Source organism: Molossus molossus, unplaced genomic scaffold, assembly GCF_014108415.1.
Source record: "Molossus molossus isolate mMolMol1 unplaced genomic scaffold, mMolMol1.p scaffold_m16_p_5, whole genome shotgun sequence".
In the NCBI taxonomy this organism is placed as follows: Eukaryota; Metazoa; Chordata; class Mammalia; order Chiroptera; family Molossidae; genus Molossus; species Molossus molossus.
In genome coordinates this window covers 3,368,678-3,395,861 of record NW_023425388.1, presented here as the reverse complement: position 1 = coordinate 3,395,861, position 27,184 = coordinate 3,368,678, and the positions used below count along the sequence as shown (strand labels likewise).

Below are 27,184 nucleotides of genomic sequence, written 5' to 3'. Positions count from 1 at the left end.
AGGGAGGGGAGCGGAGTTGGGGGGCTGCTTTGGGTCTGGCGGCCCTCTCCCCAGCGACTATACTCTCGCAGTTTTCACGTTCTTCCCACTCAGGCCTGCTGAGCTTTGTCATGGTTCATCCAGCTCACTCGGCTACTGAGTAACCACAGCCAGTGTTCCAACAGAGCAGGTCTTCTGCCTACAGGACACAAGAAGCTCAAGACAGCTCTGGGCGCGATGGGTCCAGAATCCCAGACAGTGAGGCTGGATGGACCCTGTGGACAAAGTGTGCGGCCCTGCCTGCTGCTCCGGGTCACGAGGGGGAGGCAGGCCCAGCCCCAAGCCCACTGTCAGCACATCTCTGGCCACCGAGCCGCCAGCATTCTGAGGTTTCCCGGGGATGAAGAGAAGTCCCTGCAGAAGGCCTGGAAGCCTGGGCCTGGCTGCGGAGTCCCGTCGCCACCACAGCCCTCCAGCCGGCCCCGCCTCCCTCCAGCAGTTTTGTCGCCTCTGAAGCAAACCCCAGCAGAGCAATGGCCCAAACGCACACCAGTCTGTGCCCCCACCACAGCTGTGACAGTCGTTTCATGCTTATCACCTGCTCATCTGTGCCTGGGGCTCACGTGGGCAAAGACGCTTCAACCACCACACTCATCACGCCATGGAAATTTCCGCAGAAAGGAAACACCACCAGCAGAGAAGGGGCGATGGCTCGGAGACGCAGCTCTTACTGTAGCCTCCCCCGCTGACAGCTCCTCCCCCACCGTCCAGGGAGCCTCGTCATGTCTCCCCACCAGAGAAGTGAGCAGCCAGGTCAAACCGCCCGCCCCGGGGCCCCCAGCACACAGGCTTCTCCACGCACCAAGCCAGCCCGTCCCCACTGCTCCCCACTGCTGCCAGCTGCAGGCTCGTCCTCACCACTGCTCTCAGGAGCCCGGACTGGTCAGGGGACAGCTCTAGGCAAACCTCCGGAGGAGCCCGGACTGGTCAGGGGACAGCTCTAGGCAAACCTCCGGAGGAGGCTGCAGATGGAGGCACAAGGGCCTCGCCCCCGGACGTCCAGACTGCGGGGCAGAACCACAGGTGCCGTGCTGGCAGACACCTGCCCGCCCCCCCCCCCAGCACGCTGGGAATGGTGGCGGCCAGACAGCTCCTAGCCGCTGGGCTTTCTAACTGCACATGGCCTGAGGCACACAATGAGACCGTCTCCAGACACGGGAGCAACCCTGCACCTCGTTTTCACTCATGAAGTGAGGCCTGGCAATGACCCCTTGCAGTGTCACCCCCAGGACAGCAGAGCCACACAGACCTGTAAAAACAGGTGGGAGAAGTGACTGGAACCCCCTAGACACCACTGCCTACACGTGCTGCTGAAGGTTGCCATGGAGACACATTCTGAGATCCAGATCAGCTGCTGTTCGAGGGGCCAAAAAGGGCTTAAAGGGGGCTTAGTGTTTCCAGAGGAACCTGAGAGTCCTTTGCCCACCTTCCCCCTGGCCCTGGGAAAGGGGAGGAGAAAGGGTTCAAGACCAGGTGGAATACAGTGTTTCCGCCGCCTCCCTGAGGCTAGGCAGAATCCAGACACAAGACCAAAAGTCATACCCTATGTGGACTCTCTCCTCTCCATCCTCACAGTAAGTTCCTTGCTCGAGCGGAAATCGTTTAGAATCTTAACTGCAACTGCCTACACATACCCTGAAGCTGACATGCCAATAAGGAACAGAAATAATCAAGTTCTCCAAACAGCTAGCTAGTCCTCCCCGCCCCCAGCCAGCTCAGGAGGCAGAGACCTGGCTCCTCGGCCGTGTGCTCAGCGGCACCGGGCAGGTCTGCACAGGGTGCAGGGCGGTGCAAGCAGTTCTCCTCGGACACAGCTGGCACGTCGAGGGGTGTGGTTCCCATGCTCTTCAAGGCGGGACCAGCTTCAGGACCAGGCACCTCTCCTATGAAAAAGCTCTGAGCTTCGAAGCAGCACCAGCCTGCACGAGTGGAGAAGGATGACTGACCCTGGGAGAGGAGGAAGGACAGGAAGGCCCTGGACGCTGGTGCATTTCTCAGCACGGATTCCCGTGCTCAGCAGTGAGAACAGCGAATTACTTCCCAGGCAGAACCTGGCCAAGTGGGCTTCAAAATGATAATTCACCACCTGTGCATGTTTTAAGACACACACTCCACGACCATGACCGAGACCACAGATCTGCGGGGCCAGAGAAATGGCTTCCCCAGGACAGACAGCCCAGCCTGGAAAAGGCACCCGGGACACTCCACCCATAGCCGGTTTCAGGAGGAAGCTGCTCTGTCTCTTCCCTGGGGCCCTGACGCCAGGACCCCTGGGTCCCACACGAGCCCCACCCCCACCCCCACCCGCAGTGGCTGAGGAGGAAATGTGTCCTTGCTCCTAGATGTGAAGGTCGTATTTGCTCTGTATTTCGTCTGCCGTACCCCTGTATTTACGAGTTTCCCAGAGCAAGTGCTTCAGTCTGAGTTACATTCTTTGTCTGTCACACACAGGCACACTCACAGCCTCCCCTGCCTCCGGCAGACAGTGGAAATTTCCACTGAGGAGCTCAGTGGCTTGCAGTGGATGAGGGTGGGCGAGGGGGAGGGGAGGGATTTGAAGCCAAAGCGTCTAGGAGCCTGTCTTTTGAAGACAGAACACAGACGGTGTGGCCAGGTCCTGGACTGTGGGTCAGACCTTGCGGACTCAGTGCCTGAGGCGCTGGGTTTCTCCCGAGACCAAGGTGCTGGGCACGGAAAAGCCCTGCTGCTGCTTCCACGAGCTGGGCCGCGTCCACCTGAAGGCCACTGCCCTGCTGCAGAACCTTCCAGACCCTGGGTGCCGCCACTAGCCGGGAACCTTGGAGGCCACCGCAGCCCTGCCCTGCCAGCTCCTCGTGGAGGACCACACTCAGGAGGGGGCTGGGATGCTGGCCCGGTCGTCACACCGCCAGGCACAAGACCACGGCAGTGCCGGCTGCCAGGGGACGGCGCAGGGGCACCGATCTCCTCGGAGACGCGCACCCTCTTCGAGCAGCTGCAGATGCATTTGGGGATCGAGTCGGTAAAATTCCACTGGTTCACCACGGAGCCAGCTATTTTTATCCCTCTGCACACAGTAAACAGAAACCCATCTCACATGCAGTCCGGCAAGTCTCTGCTGTTCACACCTATTCACATTTTAAAGCAGGAGGAAGAAGGGACCAACAGAAAAGAAAAGCCTCCTGACTGCACTCACCCTGCTCACTGCGGGGTCAGACCTGGGGGCGGAGCAGGGCCCTTCTCACTGCAGGGTCAGACCTGGGGGCGGGCAGGGCCCTTCTCACTGCAGGGTCAGACCTGGGGGTGGGCAGAGCTGACCTGAGGCATGTTTTACAGACAAGGACAGGCCCCGCACTGAACTGCGGACCCCACCGTCTCCAGTTCCCTCTCCTGCACCGGAAATCACCTGGTCTCCGTCTAGGCCCATCTAGTGGGACCGGAGCCTGGAACTAGCGTGCACGGGGCAGTGAGACACAGGCCATCTGGCTGGGCGACTGCTCCCAGACCTCAGCAGGGTCCAGCGAGCATCTGCTCCCTGCTCTTGCTGCAGGTGTCGCACCACCCCCTTCACACTCTGAGGAACATGCCCATTTGCTCCACAACACCGTGCCTTTCTCACTAACTGAAGAAGGTGCCCAGGGGAATGGTGAAGGTACAAAGGAGAGAAAATCTAGGGAACCTCCAAGAGACTAAAGCACACGCAGAGCCGAGGATCAACCCCAGGCCTTCTGAGAAGTCCGGGCTCCAAGTCACGCTCAGTGGTTTGCGGACACTGCCTGGAGACAGCAGGTGAGTGAGCTGGAAGCCTCCATCTGGACCCCAACTTCCCAAGCACCCAACCAGACCCAAACAGCAGCCCTAGGATTCAAACAGTAGCCCATCAAGATGACAGAAACGCGTCCCAGCCCAGGGCTGCTCAAGGAGAGCCAAGGACACGTGTGCTGCGGCTCCAGGAGGGCGGGGTCCCGAGGGCTCCCACACCTACTGATCGCACGAACACATGTGTTCTGGGGGAGCAGATCTGTAGAACCAGCGTTTCAGAAACCACTTTGGAAAACATTACCTTAAACAAAAATGCCAGACATTGATTAGTCCCAGAAAAACAGGCTTAAAACAGGCACCTCCTGGCCTGGGGCTGGGCACCACCCTTCTGTGTCTATATATAACACACATACACAGCACACTTTAGGAATGTTGCTTCTCCTCTGCTGAGGAGCCTGAAATAAATCCTTAAATAAAATGAAGGAAGTGGCTGCAGCAGGAGCTCATGGGACATGCGCCGTGTCAGGACCCAGGACCCAGGACAGACGGCTAGTGTTGTCTTAGCTCTGGCTTTGCTCCAGGTGTTTTTCCAGCATCCAGTCTGTCCCACCCGTGAAAGAGAACAGACCAGCCAATGCCAGCATGGCCTGCACCCACAGGCCCGAAACCTGGGCGCGCTAACACACAGCTTCTCGGGGGTCTCAGCAGCATCGCGCTGCCCAGCGCTGGGCGAGGTGCCCACTCTAGGATGCTGGCCCCACCCACCCTCCATGAGGTCACATGGCGCCCTGGGAAGGAGTGAAGGAAGCACCCGCACACAGCTGAGCACAGGGGGACGACGGCTGCCCCACTCGGTGCTGCAGGGAGAGCCGGGCTCACCGCCCCTGGCCGACCACACGTGCTGCTCTCTGAGCACAGGGGGACGACGGCTGCCCCGCTCAGTGCTGCAGGGAGAGCCGGGCTCACCGCCCCTGGCCGACCACACGTGCTGCTCTCTGAGCACAGGGGGACGACGGCTGCCCCACTCGGTGCTGCAGGGAGAGCCGGGCTCACCGCCCCTGGCCGACCACACGTGCTGCTCTCTGAGCACAGGGGGACGACGGCTGCCCCGCTCGGTGCTGCACGGAGAGCCGGGCTCACCGCCCCTGGCCGACCACACGTGCTGCTCTCTGAGCACAGGGGGACGACGGCTGCCCCGCTCGGTGCTGCAGGGAGAGCCGGGCTCACCGCCCCTGGCCGACCACACGTGCTGCTCTCTGAGCACAGGGGGACGACGGCTGCCCCGCTCGGTGCTGCAGGGAGAGCCGGGCTCACCGCCCCTGGCCGACCACACGTGCTGCTCTCTGAGCACAGGGGGACGACGGCTGCCCCGCTCAGTGCTGCAGGGAGAGCCGGGCTCACCGCCCCTGGCCGACCACACGTGCTGCTCTCTGAGCACAGGGGGACGACGGCTGCCCCACTCGGTGCTGCAGGGAGAGCCGGGCTCACCGCCCCTGGCCGACCACACGTGCTGCTCTCTGAGCACAGGGGGACGACGGCTGCCCCGCTCGGTGCTGCACGGAGAGCCGGGCTCACCGCCCCTGGCCGACCACACGTGCTGCTCTCTGAGCACAGGGGGACGACGGCTGCCCCGCTCGGTGCTGCAGGGAGAGCCGGGCTCACCGCCCCTGGCCGACCACACGTGCTGCTCTCTGAGCACAGGGGGACGACGGCTGCCCTGCTCGGTGCTGCAGGGAGAGCCGGGCTCACCAACCCCGGCCGACCACACGTGCTGCTCTCTGAGCAAAAGGACTCGGCGTCTTGCTGTTAGAGCCAAACCCCTTTGTCGTTAAGGTTTTGTAACGTTATACACACAGCCTCCATCCCTCACTGTTACTGACCGTGGGGAGGAACAGCCGCTGTGCACTCCTGTTGCCTAGCGACGCCTCGGGCCCTGTCTTCGGAGGGGCCATCCAGGCGGAGGCCGGGCCACGCAGGGGCGGCGACCAGAGGAGGGAGCGCAGCCCGTGCCCAGCGGGCAGGAGGCTCAGAGGGGGGCCGGCCTTGGTGAGACCCGGGCCCCGGGCCCACAGCAGCCCAGAGCGCACGTGGGCGCCTGCCCACAGGCCCCGGGGCAGTGCGGGTGGGGGGCGCACGCAGCGAGTGTCCGGGAGCAGGGGCGGCCGGCGGTCTCCGGGGTCCCTCTGCTGCACGCATGGCCGCCGCCTCCTCCACCCCTACGCCCAGGACGCCCGGCAGCGGGGCGACTCCCCCTCCAGGCCAGAGACCAGGGCACACAGACACCGTCCGGGCTGCGAGACGCTTCACACCAGCTCGCGAACTGGTCTCAGCGTCTCCACGTCTCCACGGAGGAGCCGTTACTGCAGGGCGAATCCTCCACGCGTGGGAGGGCGCGGCTCTGCACCAGGGGAATCCCGCGAGACAGCGGAGGGCGGGGCGGCCCCCCAGGCTGTCCCGCCCCTGCACGCTCAGAGGCCCCCCAGGCCCCAAGGGACCAGGCCGTCCAAGGGCCGGTTCGCTTCTGGTCCAGGGCACGTGCCTCGGTTGCGGTTCGGTCCATGTTTCTCTCTCTCTCTCTTGCACTCTCTCCCCGCCCATCCTATCACAAGACAAATGGGAAGTATCCTCAGGTGAAGATAAAACAGTTTCCCCCCAGCGAAAGCTCCTGGCCCGCCGCTCCCAGCACGACCCGTGTGCAGCCGAGTGTGCCCGTCCGGCGGGTCCCCGCCCGCGCCCGCCGCCTGTGCCGCGGTCTGAGCCGGACTCAGCAGCGCCGCCTGTCGGCCGGCGGCCCGCACTCACCCGCCTCTGCTGTGCCGCTGGCTGTGGGCCGAGATCGCGTAGGGCAGCGCGCGCTGGCCCAGGCTCTCCAGGTCCCTCACGACCGCGCCTCTGTCCATCAGGGCCTCCACTGTCCGCTTCAGAGCAGCAGCAGTCTCGGGCTGTTCGTTTGGTTTGGGTTTTTAAAAAGAAGGAAAGAACACATCAGAATCAGTGTGAGAACTAGAACGATCAAGTCCGGTCAGTTCTAACCACAACAGCTCTACTGGGAGAAATCTTTCAGTCAAACCAACAAAAACTGTCTTTGGCTATCTTAAAATTTTACAAAGGGGGGAGAGAGAGAGAGAAAGAGAGAGAGAGACTGACAGATATTGTAAAGATACACGATAGCTCACAGGTGCGAAGGAAAGTCTGAAGAACCAGGCTCGCAGTCCAGGGACCTGAGCAGCTCCGGAACCGGGAGGCAGGAACTAACGAGGGGCGTCTTCGGAGCACGCTGGCCGGGGCGGACCAGCGCCCATCACTGTCAGTCCTTGCACCCCATGGTTCGAACTTCAAACTCCAGGGAAAGAGCATCCTCTTGGCAGACACTGCCCATCCCACCAAAACTACAGCCACTGGGAAGAGAAGTCACACCCCGAGGAAAGTTGGGAGACTCACCCAAAGGGGGAAGAATGAGTAAGACCCGTCTCTGCCCTCATGGAGCTTACAATCTAATGAAGGAATTCACACAAAAACCCATGCAAGAGACCAGAAGGCAGGACTCAGCCAGGGACACAGGGACCAGACGCCGGCGGAGGAAGCACCTTTGGCCAGGAGAGGGGTTCCACCCCTGCAGGCTTGTCTGAGGGAAGCCCCAAACAATGACAACGGGGATGCAGAGAGCAAAGGGCCCAGGCGCTGAGTCACGGAGCAAAGACGTGGTGAACTGAGGAACCAGTCAGCAGTCCCACGGGATGACATCAGGACGGGGGACGGGGGGGACGGGGGGGGGGGCTGAGAAGTGAGAGCACAGGTTGGGTACAAGTGTATAAATAACAAACGCCTGTTACAAAATAAATCCAGACAACATAAATCCATCATCCAGAGATAAAAGACTTTAAACACAGATACCCCTCTGCACAGGCACACACAGAACAATGTTTGGAAGAGGCTCTGCAGGGCAGACCCCAGCCAGTGCACATGTGGACAGAGAGCAAAGGGGACAAGAGACAGCACCAAGACACGTGACTGAGAGGGTGCTGTTCACAGCTGCAGGGCCCGGGAGAAACTGGCCAAAGACAAGCCAAGATGAACATGGCTTAGGACACGCCGAGCTTGCAACGCCCACAGCTCTAGGTGAGCCTCTCAGGACCACAGGGCAGGTGAAATCACACCTTCAGCAGCCACCTGCACGGAAAGGTCTCTGAAGCCCCAGGAGCAAGAAGCCACTGAGGAGGGTGCAGGATGAGAAGAAAAGCTCACCAACAGAGCCTCAGGGAGCACACACATTTGGGCGGGACAAGAGGACTCAAAGCTAGAGAAGCAAATGGAAAAGGTACAGACAGCTGGAAGAAAACCAGGCGTTTCATCACAGAATGACAGAGCAGCGGATGGAAACCAGGAAAAGCCAATGTGGGGGCAGCATGGCCACTTAGCAAGATGGGGCTAAAGGCAGGTTGCAGGGGTTTCCGAGGTAGAGGTCTGAAAGCAATGAAGAGAAAGTGCCAGAACTTGAGAGGCGAGTAAGTTTGAGCACAGTTTTGGGAAAGAGAAAGCCCGAGTGAGTCAGCAGCGAAAGGAGCAAGAACCAGTCATAGGACAAAGGGTAAGATGTAAGAGGTTCCCAATAACAGCGACGACGGTGGTGCGTGGCTGACTGTGTGCCCGAGTCGGCCCAGGTTTTATCGTTACATACGGACTCTTCGCTAGAAAGAGAGAAGGTTCCAGATTTGGAAACCGGCTCTGAGGGAGGCCCTGATGGTGAGGTCATGCGCAGCTGGTCGGCGGAAGAGCCTGACCAGGGAAGAGGACCAGTGACCGAGCAGTCAGGAGAGGCGGCGAGGGCAGCCGGGCGAGGACAGGGACCTGCTCCTCAGATGCAGGGAAGGGGGCGGCACAGAGCCTGCCGTGCAGGGGGGCCGAAGAACACGCACCTCCCCAGGGCTCGTTCTAGCTCCGACGAGAAGAAAACGGCAGAACCGCTTACGTGTGTGTTCCACCAAGTCCAGAAAACGCGCTGGCCCATCAGTTTCCCTTCGAGGAACCCTGCTGAACACGGACCGCACTGGTGTTGGTTTAGGGCAGGCACACAATTCGTACTTTCACTGCACACTGTAGCCCACCAAGGATTTTTTAAATGCCTACTAAAAATTGTTTATATATTTAACCAACCTTATGATAAAACAAATCTCCTAAAAACAATAAAAATAGGGAGCAAAACCTCTTCGCGGTAGCACTGCCCGAGGAAGGTCCGGGCAGCCGTCTGCCAGGTACACACTCCCGTGTGGCGTGGGCTCCTACGTCTCTGTCCACAGGCACCTCCATCTCTCTGCAGAAGCCTCGTTACTAACAGCAGGGTCATATTTCATTTCATTAAAAATGCTATTTCTTGACCTAGTATCACATCAATTAACTTGTGATAAGGTGGATGAACAGTCTATCCAAATAAAGAAAGAGTTAAAAAAACAAAACTTTGACTGATGACTACTAGTCTTCTGATTAGCTACCCAAATCATACATTTTAATCTTGTTTGCCTTAATAAAAAGGAACATCTCAATACCTCTTGTCTAAATTCAGACACATGTGTTTACAGTATGAAATGTGAAGGCCCTCTTATGAAGTAAGAGCTTGTGAAATAAGAATTTTCTTCTATTCAAAAAGGAGATATTAGCTACTAACAAGAATGTAACTTAGGAAAATTATCAAAACACATTATGTTTGACTTTGGTATGTCAAGGTCAAACTGTAGACTGCTTGAATAGACATATCCATTTCGCTCTTCATTTCAAATTACCCGAAAGTTTAAAAGGAAAGATAAAGGTGGGGAAAAACTACTTCCTGTTTATCAGGGAGCTCTGCTGCAAACAGGGGTCACTGTAAGTGGGGGGCCAGCACATGAGGGCGCGTGGGCCAAGTCTCGCCCAGCACCTGGTTGTGCGAAGCCAGCGGCTGGGGCCGGGCACTCCCTCTCCGGCACAGACCCGCACACCCAGGAGAGACCATGCTCCGCACTGGACGGGCCGAGGGCAGCTGGCCAGGCCTCCGTCCACTCATTCTAAAACATGCCCAAATAAAACCATGTGCCTGGGCCACTGAGTGCCAGCGAAGCCCACGGGAGGGCTCACCGAGCAGACACACGGGCACCAGCCGGACGAACGTCGGCTGCCTGCAGTCACCCAGCCTTCAGAAGGGACAAGATCTCCAGCCCACCAACAAGCTCGTGATCTCTTCAACCCAGGTCGTCAACTCCAACTTTCCTCAGTAAACTAAAAATTTTAGGCTTCAAAAATAACACATCCAGTGCAAAACCTATGGGCTACAAATGAGCAAGCGACCTCACCGCTGTGACCCTCACTTAACCAGAACATCCCCTCCAGCTCGCTCTCGCTGCGGCTGGGGGCTCCTCCTCCGCCTGGGCGAGCGGCCCCTCCCTCCACCACGGTCCAGGTGAGGGAAACATGAATGAGACCAGAGGAGGGGACTAGACTCCGGTCCCCACTCACTCACGATGATCCGGCCTCACCGCCCGCCGATGACTGGAGCCCGTATCAAGGGGTGCCTCGGTCTCCTCGCGCACTGTCTCTGCAAGCCCCGCACGGACAGCCTCCACGCACATTCTCAGACGTCAAGCCTGCACCTCGCCTGCTACCTCCTCGCCCCAAAGCGCCCTGCGCCCTGCGCCATTCCCGTTCACCGCCACATGCACTGTGGGATCTGTAAGTGCCCTTTGTCACGGGGGTGTAAGTGTCAAGACCAGGGATAGTGTCTTGGACACGACTGTGTTCCCAAGGTCTGACAACGGTCCATGTCATGGAGCAGGCACTAGAAACAGCTGTAAAGTAAATTAAGGCATCAACTATACCTCCCTGAGAGTCTCTTGCTTGCTTACTCCCACATTTTTCTTGAGGAACCCTAAGTTTTCCTGGATCTCTGATACAACTTGGAGCCACTTTTTTTTTTTTTTTTTTTTTTTTTTTAGCCTCACCTGAGGACATCCTTCCATTTTTTTTATTCAGATAGAGCGGGAAGGAGAGAGGAGGAGAGAGAAACATCGATGTGAAAGGGACACATCGAGTGGCCGCCACCCACAGAGCCACTTTTTATAAACAGCATAGCTCTTCATCAGGGCAGGGACTGTAATACTGAAGCTAACTGCAATACCAGTGTTTTTCTATTTATTTCATATAGTATCAAAATGCTGTTAATTCTAATATTAGGTTGAAAAGAATCCAGATTTCATCTAATAAAAGTGAAACTAAATATTTCATGTATTTTAAGAACATCAAGTTCAAATACATACAAACATAAACGTTAAACTTACACTGTTCTAACCATTTGCTAACAAATCACTATCCAAAAGGAATCCACTAACTTATACTTTAAAAGAGAAAACCCACCCTGTACAAAATTAAACCCTATCTCCGATCTTGTTAATTACTGGAGCTGCTGGTGCTGTCTATGAAGGAAGACTGAGGGGAACCCAGCAGCTAACTTCAACTGTCTGGAGGGTTACTACGCAAACATATTGTTTTACTGGACCCCAAGAGTTCAAGGGGAATCAGAGGGTAGAAATGAGAGAGACATGAGCCTCCCTGTGTAAAGACGTAACACCTTTCGGAAAGGTGCAGCCCCACAGATGCCCGTGGAGCGCTGACCCCACGTACCCCTGCTACAAGTGCAGACAGGGGCGACCCTGGAGCGACGTGGGAGCTGGGACTTGCCGACTTCCATCTGAAGTCCCTGCCGAGGTTAAACGCCGGTGCTACTCTGGCATCGCTCATCCTCAAGTCATTCTAAAATGAAATTCACTTTTTAAGCAACTACAGTGCAGGTGCACTGACCACGCCCTGGCGGTGTCACCTGGACTCATACGAGGCCCAGCTGTTTCCTCATGACTGCTGTTGTGATGCCCCCGAGAGGGTCCCTGGGAAGGGAGCCCAGGCTCCCCAGATCACCTTTTGAAAACTGTGGTTCCAGAGATTCTAATGGGCAAAGTTTCTATAATAAGGCAAGAGCAGAGAGATGGGAAAAATAAAAACATCTCTACTTAACCCCAAATAAAATCCCCATTCAGTAAGGTTATCTAAGCTGAGGGTTCATGGGAGTCCCAGAAACACCACCACCGGTCAATGACCAACGTCTAATCTAACTAAACATATTTTCATTCCAGAAGAGAAGCTTGTCAACATAATTATCTTGTAAATTAGACTCTGGCAAAGACAGCTTAGAGCCAGTGGCCCTTGGGTGCACCCAACTACCGCTACATCCTCACAGCCCAGCAGGAAACACCTCACACACAAGCCACAGATGATGGCGCACAGCCTCTGCCGACACCCCCTTGCTCACCCTGCAAAGAGATGCAGCTCCCAGGGTCTGACAGGATCTAAGGCAGCGAAGCCAGGTCAGAAAACGGTCTGTGAAATGTACATTTGAAAAACTTTCCTATTGTCTGTAAATCTCATTTCCAAGGTTTATCTCCTTTAAAAAATTTCCTTGGAATTTATATTTCCAAACAGAGCATGTCCCTAGAAATTCTACCTTGGGATTCTGAAAGCAATTTTTATAAGATCTCTGAGTACAGTTCAATGAACAGGCTTGGAGGGAAGATCCGTGACCTCAGACAGAGGGAGTGGGCAGCACCCACCTCCAACTGCCTCCGTGCGGTGCCTACTGACACTGCAGGGCCCGCCTCTGCACGCGGCTGCACGGTGGTGCTATCAAACGGTCCCGTGACGAGAACCCCTTTTGCCCCCACGATCTCTTAAACCAAGAGTTGCGGTTCTCCAGGTAAATCGGGGTTAAAAAATTATGAAGCACATTAAGTTATTTTAAAAGTTAGAATAAAATTCAGTAAGGACAAGCCTAACACACTAAGAAAAGCAACAATACATAAATGCACACTGAGACATGATTCCTTACTCACAGGGACTGTTACACACGCATTAACGTGTGGATAACTAGGAAAGTAACTGCTTTATGTTTTCCGAAGGTCAAAGGTGGAGAACACTTGAGAACTTAGCTGCTCCATCTCATTGCCACGAATCACCCCCAGCACCCTAAGCACAGAGCCGAAGCCTCTGCTGCCGAGGACTCACCAGGCTTCACGTGCGGGAGCGGGGCGGGGAGCAGGGAGGCACCCGGGGCGCGGGGTGCTCTGGGAAAGCCCCAGAACCGGAAGCAGGGGAAGGGGTGTGCCATTAACATTCAACACCTTACAGTCACGGCTCAGACACACCGAGTGGTCGCCGACTGTCAAAGCCACGGAGCTCTCTAGAGTGCGTCTTCGCTGGAAACCTCCTGAACATGGCATTTTACACACTCGTCCGTGAGGACAGTTCGGGCCGGGCCGGCAGCAGGGACGGGAACGGCACAGATCTCGTGAAACGGGAGCCATGGACCTCCTGACACCCGGGAACGGAGTGACAAGTGAACGGCCTCTCAAGAGCAGACCGACCATGTGGCGTCAGGACAGGTTGACCCTTACGAACCCATCATTTGGAGGAATCTGTCCTTCAAGTCCCAAAGGGCGGCCAGCCAAGGGGTGAAGCGAAGTCCTGCTGGCCGAAACGGCGTGACCCAGACCCGCAGACAGATCCAGAGTCGGGCGGGAATAAGGGGCAGCTGAGACCATCAACCTGGAGCCGCAGGCAGCCCGAGACTGGGACTCAGCTGCTCCCCACTGGGGGTCAGAGACCGCAGGGGTCAGCCAGCCCTGACGGCAGGACACCGGCCGCATCTCTCCAGAGGCGCGAGGAGGGCTAGGGTGCTCTCAGTGGGTCAGACCACCAGCAGGACAGGACGACAGGAAGAAGGCTCGGAGGAAATCTGGGGGAGGAATCGACATGGGCTGTGGCTCGTGGGCAGAAGTCCGGCCTCTCTCACTCACGGCCACCTGCTGACTGGAACACTGCAGCTGCAGTTCACTCGCCCACACCCCACACGGTGAAATGGAACCTTTCTGGAGGGCGATGCAGCAACAAATACTGGTTTCAAACGTGTATACCGTCGATCCCAGTCACCTCCAGGAGTTTACTCTGAAGGCTGCCACCCCCCTAGCACAAGCATTTAGCTATGAAAATATCACCACAATGCTATTAGGACAGCGAATAAATGGAAACAGAGTTGTCATTAAAAAACCGGTTCAATACACAATTTCACGGACTGAACAAGTACTCTGCAGCCATTAAAACACAGGACGTTGAGCCTTATATGCTGATGTGAAATGCTTTCATGATGAACCAGCACATGGAGTCAAGCTACAATTTTTTTCCCCAACAAAAGTTAATTATGTACACACACACACGAAAGAAATTCTGGTTGAATATACAGCAATAAGTTACTATTTTTCCCTAGGTAATATGATGAGCATTCTATTTGTTTTTTTGTTTTGTTTTTTTTACACGCAGTTATCCGATTTATCTTACAATAAGCATGGAAAAGGTGTTTCAGAAACAAACCTGTTTGGGCAAGCAGTTCTGTTGAGAATCCCCTCCCCTGTGTGTGTTTCAGACGCCCTCATGGGTGGATTCTGCGTCACAGCCTGACCTGCGCCGGGACCCCGGGCACTCGGCCACGGCCGCCACACCCACACGTTTCAATGACAACGCACTCAGAGGGGACACATTCAGTGGTCGCTGAAGGAGCCTGTGAGCTGCTGCGACAGGCGGCGCTCTCTTGGGAACCGGGGACACTGGAATCTGCACGTCAGGAGCCCGACAACCCCTGACCCTGGGACCAGGGTAACCAGTGAATCCAAGGCGAGGAGCAAGGTGAGAGAAGCGTCTTCATTCCAAGGCCCGGTGAGCAGGGCTGCGAGCCTCGGGACTTGGAATCCGACATTAAGTGTAGCCTCTAAGATCAGTGGGGAACGTAAGGAGCCAAAGGAGAATGAGAGAGACCATCAGAGGAGCAGGAGCAGTGACCGCTGAGGCCAGCCGGGGGCTGCCATGGCCCTAACCAAGTCACTGCACAGCAGGCCTGATCTGCAGGTGGAGGGGCAGCAGGTGGCCGGTCGAGTCACTCAGCCGCAAGACAGGCAGATGCCTTTAAAGATAACCTGGGCTGACCTTAACCTTCAATGCAGTGGGCATCCAAGGGACACCCCTGCAGCCTGCACATGCGCAGATATCAGTACCAGCACTGGTATCAAAGGTTATGAACAAATTTCGAGAACTAAGCCAGAGCAAGAAGGAAGTCTTGATTACATGAGAACCAGCTTTGTCTGAATTTACCAGCTGTCTGGTACTATGTGCATTAACAGTAATCTGTGTGGTTCAACCATAACAGTTTTGTTCCTTAATTAATTCACTTGTTTCTGAGATCTCAAGTCAAAGAATATCCCTCAGAGGTTGTTCACGATCAAACTGGGGGCTTGCTTACCGATGAGCAGCACTCCTGTCGTGATGTGGCGAGTCAGAGAGAAAAGGCAGAATCAACAAGGCATCCCCCTAGCGCACACTGACTGTCCAGGGAGCTTCCATTTCTTTTTTTAATTTTTTTTTATCCTCACCCGAGGACATTTTTGATATTTTGTTCAGAGTGGGAGGGGGAGAGAGAGAAACATCGATGTGAAAGGGACACATCAAGTGGCTGCCACCCACATGACCAACCAGGGCTGGGGACAAACTGCAACCGAGGTACATGCCCTTAGCGGGAACCGAACCCGGGTCTCTCTGGACCGCAGGCTGACGCTCTAACCGCTGAGCCAAAATGGCCAGAGCTGTTCAGGGAGCTTTAAAAATGAGATGCCTGAGTCTCACCCTCAGATGTTTCTACTCAGTTGGCCTGGAGATTCAAAAATCTTGGGCACTAGAATCATTTAAAGCAGCCCAGGTGCAAATAAAGGTGAGAACCACATTCTAGGAGGAAGGTGTTGGCTTCTCATCACTCCAGAGATAAATGAACAGGCTAACTGAAGTTTAGAAAGGATTTTTCAGCCCTGGCCAGTTTGGCTCAGCAGTTGGAGTGTCAGCCTGTGGACCAGAGAGTCCCAGGTTCGGTTCCCACCAGGGGCACGTACAAAAAAAAGGATTTTCAGCAATAACCTCCTCCAACTCTAATTTAAGGCTCTAAAAGCTCCACTTCACTCACAGAAATGATGGAGCCTCCCTGAATGTGAAACAGAGAGGACAATCCCAACAGGTGGCCACCCGAGGGGAATACTACTTCCAGAGCTGGAAGCAACGTGAACATTACGTACCCACGCTTCCTACTCAGAGAACGTTCCCAAATCCAGGCCTTTCTCTGGAGGTTCCCATCTCTACCCTTCCCACCCCCTCCAGATGGGCATGCAGACAAATAAAAGGCGCGGGAACAGAGAGACTGGCAAGACCCCTGGTTACTATGGCAGCAAGTCAACGAAGTGCCCAAGAGCAGGAATCAGGCAGACATCACTGAACACCTGTCCTGGTGACTCGCTCTCCACGCACAATTCAGTTCCCTGCCTTCGCCTGATATTCCAACCTCCTCAGAGAGCAGGAGGACACGTTGGAATGACAGGGAGACCAGTGGAGGAAAGAATCAGCAAAGAATTTTGATAATAGAGATCAAAACAGTTGTAAGAAAATTTTATTTAGATCCGGTGAGTCTTCTAAACATCAGTGAATGGGTTTAGCAGAACTACCAGTTAGTTGACTGGGTTAAGAGAAATTCTTTAAATGTACAATACAATCAGAAATCTGGGCTTTGAAAAGTCAGATGTGCATACCTTGCTGAACATCACACCAAAGGTGTGTCCACCAACCAGCCACTGCAGTGGTGCTGATTTTTAGTGCTGGGAGGAAGGCACTTACGGGACTGCATTCCTCTGAAGAGGGAGGAGAAGGGTATAAAAGCAGGGGGTTACAGGACTCAAACCACCCTCTAGAATTCAGCTCCTCCTCAAGCGCGCCTCTCCCCTGCAACCGCTTCTCTCGCCACGAGTCTCGCAGGGGAATTATGCAGAAGCACACCTCCCCTAGCCAAGCCTCCTCCAGGCTACACCTGCTCCTCTCTGCAGAGGCTGCAGATGCAGACAGCCTGGCACACAGCACTCAGTGAATGAGCGAGGACTCCATTAAGTCAGCGGATAAATGGAAAGATAAGGGATGAAAGTTGCTAACTGTGCTTAATTCAACTAGTAAGAAAGACAGGATTAAAGCAAGTCATAAAATTCAAGGAGAAATAAGATCTTCATTGCAAAGAGGAAAACAGCAACATTTTGTGGAGGGCGGGAGGGGGCAGGCAGACATGGATGATGAAGCTAAAGCACATCTTACTAGTCCAAGACAGAGCCACACAGCTAAGGACCTAGGGACAGACAGGTGCAGGACAGAAACAAGGGCCAAGATAGTGGAGACTCATCAACGTGCCTCCAAACTTCTAGATTCTTGGACCGTAATAAAAACAACAGAAAACACAGTGGGCATTCAACTTCTATGGTGCACAGGGAATGGAACAATAAAACCCGGACTATGAAAAGCTATAAAAATTTCTGGAAACGGAGTCAGCAAGCTCCATGTGGAGACGACAGGACTTGACAGAGAATCTGCCACAGGAGGACGACGAGATTTCAAGGTACAATTTGGAGAGGCAACGCCAAGGGCACAGCAGCCTCATTCTGATCGATGTACTTCTCACTCCTACGTCTAGCAGCAGCAGTGTCCACCTGGAGTGCTCGAGTCAACGGGGGGCCACATACAAAAGGGGACATCCGCCGCCTCAGAACTGTCCAGGGAAAACGCAGACCCAGGTGGGGAATGGCTGAAACCCACGTCCTTTGCTGCACACCCCAGGGAATGGAGGTTATGCCCAATTCTGAGGCTTAATGTATTTATCTTGGCTATTTAACTTCAAAAACTCAAGGGGAAAATACTTCGGCAGAACATGGGACTACAGAAAGAAAGCCAGAAGCGGACTTGATGTCCATAAGAAGGCCCCTAAAAGTCGGAACTTTCTTAACGTGGACTGAACCTTCTGGGACGGGGCTGGTAGGTAGTTACTAGGTGTTTTCTTCACAATTACAGCCAGTTCCCATTACCTGTGGAATCCACACATGCCGATTAGCCACCGGCCACAATCGGTGACCGTGACCGATGCTCCGCGGTGCCTGCAGCCATCGAGTGCGAGCAGAGTCAGTCGTACAACATGAGGCGCCCAGTACCTACATCGAGTCCCAGCTGAGGTTCAGCCAGGTGGCGCTCTGCACTCCTGTCTCAGCTCTGCTACGAGACAGTGTCCTTTCCGTAGCCTATGCGGTGCCACGCTGTCCGCACTCTGAGCTCTCTGTGGGGGCCTCACCGTTTAGAATGGCCCGAGCGCGGGCCGGCGGCCCTGCGAGCAAGGGGCTGTGTGATGCAGGAGGAAACGTGCCAGGTGCGTTCTGCTCAGGCAGGGGTTGGGTGCGACTGGCCTCGAGCTCAGTGTTTACCACCAACATGTATGAAATATGATGGCTTTACACAGAAACACATAAAACAAGGTTATGCACCAATCAGGTGACAAAATGTGGTGAGCAACTGGAGCCTGTCAGGAACCAAACCAGGTACTTTCCCAAGGGACAAAGATATAACTACCACAAGTAATGATAACCATCATATTCCCTACACTGTACATGTCCTCGTCCCACGGACTGAGTATGTACGTTCAATGTCACCGTGAAAATGTTCTGGTGAGCAGTATCCATGTGCTGTGCAGAAGAATCAAACATATACTGTCTAAGCCCATTCCAAGTATGATCGTCAGTTTTGCACTTAAAGAAATAGCAGAATTTTAAAACTCCCAACTGTGCCATTGAACATCACCTGTTCTTTGGGGAAAGGCAGAAATGGGCTCTAAAATGTCAACCTCCAACTGCTATGTAAGCATGGATGCCAGGACTTCTCAGGAAGTGGGGGGTTCAACACAAGCATCTAATTATGCTCCTTCCTGAAAACCTACTAGAACTACTGTAAAGGGCTTCTGTTGTGTTTTTAAGGTGCGACCTTGCAAGAATGAGGAGAGAAAAGAGAGCAACAGCAATAAACATCTGGAAGAAAACGGAGCGAAGCAGCAATGGAGAAAACCAGGAACCAACCTCGTTCGCACTGTGGAGCTCCTCAAAAATCTGGGACTAAGCAGCACTGGGTAGGTCCCTACTCTGAAAGTGGGTGAAGTGGGAGCTAGAAATAAAGTTGATTCAAAGTTTAAGGGCCCCTAGATGTGTGTTTGGAGGTTTCTCCTCTGGACTGGAGGACACAGGCACAGTTGCAAGTAGGGAACAACCAGAATGGAACAGAAAAGCATGCTCGCTGAGGCTGGACCTGGTGCCCTTTCCCGGCTGAGCGCCCAGAACAATGGTCCCAGGCCTTGCATCCTGCAGTCAGACACTATAGTACTCTGGAGAATACGCCCTGTTCTGTTCTAAAGATGCTGCAGGAAGTCATCCAACCAACAGCCAGACAGTGAAGGTCAGACAATGAAGCCAACAAGGTTTACCCACACATTCAGAGCATTTCAGTCTACCCTACTAAATGTAAGCAGATAAAAATCAGCCTTCAACATGAGAGACCAACACAAACAGAAACATGGAATAAACGAACATGCAGGAGGAGAATGCCTACAGAAAGGAGAAGATACAGTATTTCTAAAACAAGAAAGACTGGAAGAACAAAGGCATTCTTAAAAATTAAAGATCTGGCCTGGCTGGTGTGGCTCAGTGGATTGAGCGTCGTCCCATGGACTGAGAGGTCCCAGTTTGATTGCCGGTCAGGGCACATGCCCAGGCTGTGGGCTTAATCCCCAGTAGGGGGCGTACAGGAGGCGGCCCACTGATGTTTCTCAAATCGGTGTTTCCCTCTAAAAAAATCAATAAAAACATTTTTTTAAAAATGTGTCACTGTTACTCCCCAGATTTTATACCGTACAGAGGTTAGACAGTGAGCATCTTTGTCTGAGGAAGTACACTGCGTGGACTCGGCGCGGGGGCGCCATCTGCAGCTTGTCTCACGTGGCCTCAGCTGGTGAGGGCTCCTGGGCTCTTCATACTACTCTGACATCCCTCCTACAATCCGAAGTGACTTCAAAATGAGAAGTCCGGCCGGTGTGGCTCAGTGGCTGAGCATCGACCCAGGCGCCAAGAGGTGGCCGGTTCGATTCCCGGTCAGGGCACATGCCCAGGCTGTGGGCCTGATCCCCAGTGAGGGCCATGCAGGAGGCGGCCAGTCGATGTTCTCTCTCATCGATGTTTCCATCTCTCTCTCTCTCTCCCCCTCTCACTTCCTCTCTCTCTAAAATCAATAAAGAAAAAAAAAGTTAGAAGTAAAAAATACTATGAATATTTTTATTTACTCAGTGAGTTACTTGTAACTTAATTCTCAGTCGCCCCCGTGAGCCCGAGCTGACAAAGGTGAGCAGGGGAGAGTCTTGCTGGAACCATCCAGAGCCAGGAGAAAAGGGACCGAGGTCCAAGCGCTCTGACCCTGAACTACACACCACTGTAAACTGACGCCGACGTGTCCACACTGAAAATACTCAGCCACAGAAATGTAAATTTTTCATTTTATTCAAAGTTGGTACATAAGTGCTAACATTTCCATAAAATCATTACTATGCTTCAGCTACAGGACAAAAACGCCACAGAAAGGAGTACACTTCGCAGGGAACGCAGTTCGGCTGAAGCTCCACACTTCTGAAGGCGCTGCGGCAGCGGGCAGAGGACAGAACAGTGTCTCCGTCGCCACGAAGCCGGCAGCTCGTCAGCGGATCTGCTCCGTTTTTAAACAACACTTTAAAACACATTAAACCAAGTTCACACATGTCTATAATAGAAATCAGATTGCATACAGTAGGTTAGAACTGTCATGGATGGTTAACAATCTTAAATTTACATTTCAATTGTATTCCTTTCAATATGGAAATAACGTGGTTTATATCAAATTCTACTTTCGGCTTGCAACTAAAACATTGTGTGAGATGGGCCCAACTAATTACACCTTAATTTTTTTTAAAAAAGGGGGGCTGTAGAAAATGAAGAGTACACTGGAAATCAGTCTACAATTCAAAAAAACTCACCAATAATTCAGCAACTTCATCATCACATTTGTCTACGATGAATAATTGATGAAGTGATACATGTACACAATACACACTACACACCGCCAGTGCACAGACTGGTCTCTTAACAGAAAATCTGAACAAAGAATAAAGGCAGGACACTAGGAAAACATTTTCCAATGTAGACATTTTTTAAAAACGCATTGACACTTACATATCAAAGTTACGAGATAAAAGCAGCAGAACTCTGCTGACATCTGGCTTAAAACTAAAGAGATGAATGAAGCGATTCGCAGAATATTAAAAAGAAATCAGTTTTCTTCTTGAAGAAGACTACTAAGTTTTGCACAGCAACTATTTTTTATTTCCACCTTATCAAACAAACAAAGAAGCACTGAGAAGCATAACACAGTTCATATGCGATTGCCAACATATGTCTGGGCAACGGAAAATGGGATGTCCACGCAAAGAATGGGTAGATCCCCGCTCTACTTCTGAACTCTGGTGGCAATCTATAAAAGGAAGCGACACTGGTGGGGGGAAGCAGGGGAACAGATTCCATACCGTCATCTGACACTAACGTAGTATGTCATTATTAAAAAAAATAAAGCTTTTGTATTTTAACAACCCCACAGAAAAATCCATGAGCAAAAGACTTGTTGATCTGTTTGCCACTCAAAAGTTAGAGATCTCACAGTGAAATCAGAAAATTCTAATTATACATATTTACACCGCTAGGACTACTTCACCTAGACTAATTAAAGCAATTTTCCATGGAATTATAAACAAAAGACATTCTGGAAAAAAATCTTGAAAAGCATCACGTTCTTACAAAGGTTTAAACTCAAGAACATCTGAAGGCCCAGAGCACACAGCACAGACTAACAGGCCCCACCTGCTTGGCCTTGTCATACGTTGCTGGGCCAAAGACGTGCCCAAGCTCCCCTGTCCTGACTCGGGCCCTCACTCCTCTCTCACCCCAAGGTCTGCATTCTACATTCTAAAGTAATGCTGTAGGGACACACCTGGCTGCTGTATGCTGGGGAGGAGACTCCCTCCGCGTGTCGGGCTGCCTCGTCTACAAGCTGTCGCACTAGTGCACACCAGCCTTAATTGCCATTTCACATTATCAGAGTTGACCAAGTCTTTCCCTAAGAAGATAATACACAAAACAGAGTGGGAACAAATGAAGCTACTTCTCTCTCATTTTGAGTTTCATCTTTTGACATACGGGCAAAACCCAAGACAAAAATACACTTATTCATTCTTGATAAATAGAGACTATTCAGGTTGAGAAAATTAGGGGTAAGGATAAGGGCAATGCCAGGCATAACAAAACACATTTTCTTCTTCTTTTGCACACTCGTTCACAGATTTCATCTCATCTAGTCTTGAAGCAGGTAATGGGACAGGCAAAAGAATCCTTGAGACTCGCACAACCACTGTGAAAGCAAAGCTGTTTCAGAACTAGTTTGATGCCCGAACACCTGGTCAAGTTCTGCTCTATTAACACAAAGTGCAGCCAAGCATACAAGTCAGGTAACTTCTCTTACAAACCCAAAGATCAAAGACAAGTAGTATTTGCCCTGTTAAAATATGAAATTCCTCCATGTTTTCAGAGTACTATTAATGGGAGGTTAAATATCCTTAAGCTTCACACACACACACTCACACACATCCCTCCAATAGCTTTATAGCACAAGTATGTCAAACTGTTTCACCCACCCAAATCCTACAAGTCTGTCCTTGTTTCTTTACTTCAGACTGTGGGAAAGAGCCCACAGACCCCATTTTAGCGAGTAACCCCAAACAGCACTGTGGCATTCTTGACATTTGCACTCTCTCTCCACCAAAGAAATAGAACCCTCTTCAGATTACTACACTGAACTGCTTACCATTTAGCATCCACAACTCCTTGTCTAAGGCAGTCAGTCCATACTGGGGTCCTCCATCCTGACAACTCTCCAAACACCTGGTGGGCTCTATGACGGGCACTTGTGGGATACTGAGAATACTGTTACTCTTGTGCTTTCTACATGTGGAGACACATGTGTGACACACACATGTGAACATGATTTTGTGCTTTCTAATCTTCACGCTTTTTCCCTATCATGGAATGTGAGACTGTTGTACATACAAGTTCTCAGATACACCTGTCACACCTACAATGGAAAATGATCAAGTTAAAATATACTCAAAGAATTAATATGAGTAACCGTATTTTTTAATTAAAGAAATAAACAAATATGATAAATAACTTTTAAGCCGCAATACCAATTAGAGTTATCTGGTTTCCTTGAACCTAAATAAAGTCTGCATGTAAGGTATGTAACTCTAAATGCACTTTTTTTTTTTACTTCCTTTTCTAGCTATAACAAAATTTTATTTTTTTATTTTTTTATTCTTCACGTGAGGATATTTTTCCATTTATCTTCAGATAGAGTGTGAGGGAGGGAGAGAGAAAGAAACATTGATGTGAGAGAGAGACATCAATTGGTTGCCTCTTGCATGACCCCGACCAGGACAGGGGACAAACCACAAGCGAGGTACGTGCCCTTGGCCAGAATCAAACCCACAAAGCTTTGGTCCATGGGCCGACGCTCCAACTGCGGAGCCAAACCAGCCAGAGCTATAACACAATTGTAAAACAGAAACTAACAACTTCCGTCAAGAAAGGGAGAAGTGTGCGCTGGCAGAGTCAGCACTGGCGACCAGAAGGCACCAATCCCGACCCACGGTTCAGAGGCCAATCATATTACAGGACACCCCATCAACTGGCCTTTGACAATTTGGTTATTTCAGTAATAACAATGAGCTTAATTTGTTTTCAACTATTATAATAAGAAAGTGAGTTAAGGAACATTGCACTTAAAGCAGTCTAGACTAACCCTGGCCAGTTTGGCTCAGCAGTGAGTGTGTCGGCCCACAGACCAAAGGGTCTCGGGTTCAGTTCCCGGTCAAGGGCATGTACCAGGGTTGCTGGTTCGATTTCTGGCCCCAGTCAGAGTTGTGCAGGAGGCAGCCAATCAATGTTTCTCTTTTTCCCCCTCCTTCCCTTCCACTCTATTTAAAAATTAGTGGAAAAATATCCTCGGGTGAATTAACAACAACAACAACAACAAAAAAGTCCAGGCTACACTGATATACTGAAAATTATCCAGACTAGTCCAGAGGCCACTGACAGAAAGAAAACAGTCCTTCATCCACAGCACCAGAGTACGAGATGAGTTCCCCAAGGCAGACAGACACAAGTCTCCAAGAGTTATGGCCGCCTGCCAACTTGTGCCCTTGGGAGAACCACTGAGACCCCTCTGTCCCTGACTGCGAAGCGTCTTGAACCGGCAGGGGAAGGGGTGCAATCGTGGGCGACAACTAGTGTGGCGCTTTTCTGCAGCAGCAAAGCCACCGCGCCCCGCGACGAGGAATCTGAAACCCTGTGCTTTGCCCTGACTAGCTCTCCAGGTGCCTCATTTATTCCAGCCTCCCTCTCTTCATACATGCTGTGTATCCAGGTAACCACACCACACTTAAAAAGTCATTAATAAAGTAAGGTTAACGGCTTAAGTCAACAGCTGCAGATCATGGTACTCTCCTAGAAAGTGAAGTTCATGAAATGAGGGTCGATACAGACCCATCGAACATTCTATTTCTGAGTGAAAGGCTATGTGCCAATGGCTAAGGCTGTCAGCACCACATACATGGGATGTCTGACCCAAAACAAAACTGAACCTTATCTTTCATAACGGATTTGAGATGGAAACAGAAACATACAGGATACCAATTCTCTCACAACATTCCTTCAGAGAGGTCAATCAGCAATTTTAAGCCTTATTCCCAGCACTGGCTGGAGAGAGAAAATGAAAACAGTTATCAGCTCGATGTGTCGACTCAGTGAACAACGGTTGGGGCCCAGCACATGCCTGTTAGTGACTCTGGACATCAGCTGAGTGCTGTTCTCGGCGTCCGAGCAGCTGAACACCTGGTCTGCAAGAGGGGCAGCGAAGACAGAGCACACCAGGTGAGACGGGCCTCCGCGGGGGAAGGGGCAGCAGCCCTGAGTCCAGTCGACCAAATCTAACCAAGTGCGGCAATCAGAAGATTACTTTCCGTGTGACCCAACTTCGTACCTGACTAGTGCAGAAGGGCTTCTACTTATGCCAACTGATCGGGCCAACTTTTTACCTGTAACCACTGCAACAACAGGCTTTGGGGCATTAAAACACTATTCCTCTCTGCACTGTGCACCATCATTTCAAACGGTCTCATGAATTTTTACTGTCTTCCAAATTTTTAAAAAAGGAGTTTTGAGAATAAAATACTAAATTAGGGCTTTTATTATTAGTGAACACAAATTGAGAAGAATCATTCTTGAGAATTAAGTTTAAACTAATAGAAATTTGGTATTATTTATGCACATCTGTGTTCAGTGATATCATCTGGACACAAGCTTCCACAGTGGGCGAAGCAGCCCTCTTGCTCACCATGGCAACGGGCCGGGGGCAGACGGTGCTGACCCGCCTGAGAGCAGGGGAGAAGCGAGGCAGCCTGAGGAGGGGAGGTCAGGGGAGACCGTCTCTGAACGGTGGGAGGGTGTGCTCTCACACAGAAACACGTCCTTGTCAGTCAAGTCTATTCGGGCTAATGTTAACACTGAAATGACTAAGCAAATGACTTAAGCAATATGACACCTGGCTAATAAGAAATCTTATAAATATTGAAGCATAAAAGCATTTTTCTACTAAAGTTATCACTTTATCAGTCATTTTAACCACAAATATGCTAATAAACTCATACTTTACAATATTTAACACGAGCCAGGGTTTCCCAGCCCAGATCTTGTCCACTGGCACTCACTCCACCTGCACGGGGCGGGGCTTACCTAGCTGGCAGCCAAGATGCTGCCGTGACCCTAATTCTCTGTCTGCGCACTTTAAGCTAATGTTTGTCCTTCACCAGCTTGTTAACTCTGTGTCTCCCAGGTAACTTCTCCGCATTGCACTTAAGAGTTTTCCTGATTGCTTGGAAAATTTTGTCCTGGCCAGTCTCTGTAGTCACATAATTTAACAGGTACGGTCTTCACACATCTCTCCACCCAAACCTGGGCAATGGCGGGGTGTCACTACTAGATACCACGGGGTCCTTTCCAGTCACCCTGCCTCAGAGGGAAGCGACACAGGGACTTGAGTATAAGGGCAGCAGGTGAGCGGAACCCTGGCAGGACTGATCTTTCAGTGGCCGTGGACTGGACTCTGCAGTGTCCCCAGCCCACGCAGCCTCAGGTTAGAAAGCTCAGTTAACAACCTTCCCAGTCACTCCTCAAAATGTGAAGTTTCACAGGGTGATGGGTCCCTGCTAATTACATGAGGTGCCATCCCCAAGAGCTATGGCTACTGTGACCCTCTCTGTGCAAAAAGACGATGGATCCTTAGAAGCAAGGGAAAAGGAAGCCTTAGAGATCAGATCTGCTGAACTGGAGCCAAAGGACACAGCAGCACTGCCACTGCCTGATGCCGCTCTAATCCAGACAAGATAAGCTCGCCAGGGAGACACCGGAGGAACAGCCGGGGAAAGCTGGCTGAGTGTTTCAAAAGCTGCTTACTATCTTGGGGTGGCAGGACAGAAAGTTCTCAGGTGAACAGAGAAATCAGAGGTCCCACAAAGGAGCCGATGATTACTCTGCACACCAGCATAATGAGCTCTTCTCTCCGGACCTAAAGACGAAGACTGCCTGCGAGGACAAACACCCAAGACCCGGGCGAGACCTTTACAGCGGGCAAGGCAATGCGTTCTCCACCTGTGAAGGTCAGTGTCCTCACCTTATTTTGACTTTAACTATTTTAGTTGTTATTACTCTTAGTCAATTCTGAACCTTAGCTTGAGCCAATATAAAAATATATGCATGCTAATGTCTAGAGATCAATATCATTTAGGACCCATTTAGTTAGTGAGAGAATGAACACTTTTGCTAACTTAAGAGAGACCATGTATCCATCACTCCATGAACACTCCTAATGAAATCTAGGCTGGAGAATGAACCCCTGAAATACTGCTGCAGTCAGCAACACACATCCTTTCAAGCACATTATCTATTACTGGGAAGCAAACAGGACAAGCATCAGGGACCTCAGTCAGAATAAAGTGATGTTTACACTGCTAAGAATAAACAATCCTAATGGATATGCTAATAGTCATTCCTTATTCACAGGCATTAGTATTCTAAACTTGACCTACCGCTATATACACACCGACAGACACAAGATGAGGCATTTTACACATCATACTAAGACAACAGCAGAGCGAAGGCGGGGCGGGGGGGGGGGGGGCGCTAATATTCCGAACTATGAGGACTCAACATAAAATAAAGGGGAGGAGGGGTCTACATAAACACCACCTATTCGTTTATGCTGTAAG

The 27,184-nt window shown here is 51.9% G+C and overlaps 1 protein-coding gene across 1 annotated transcript in view; it reads right to left on the bottom strand.

Annotated features, from left to right (window-relative positions):
- MRPS6 (mitochondrial ribosomal protein S6) overlaps window positions 1–27,184 on the bottom strand; it is a 66,860-nt gene that overhangs the window by 11,744 nt on the left and 27,932 nt on the right. The window contains exon 2 of the mRNA XM_036243830.1: window positions 6,583–6,722. Coding sequence (XP_036099723.1) covers window positions 6,583–6,722 — 140 coding nt within the window. The remainder of the gene's footprint in view (window positions 1–6,582; window positions 6,723–27,184) is intronic.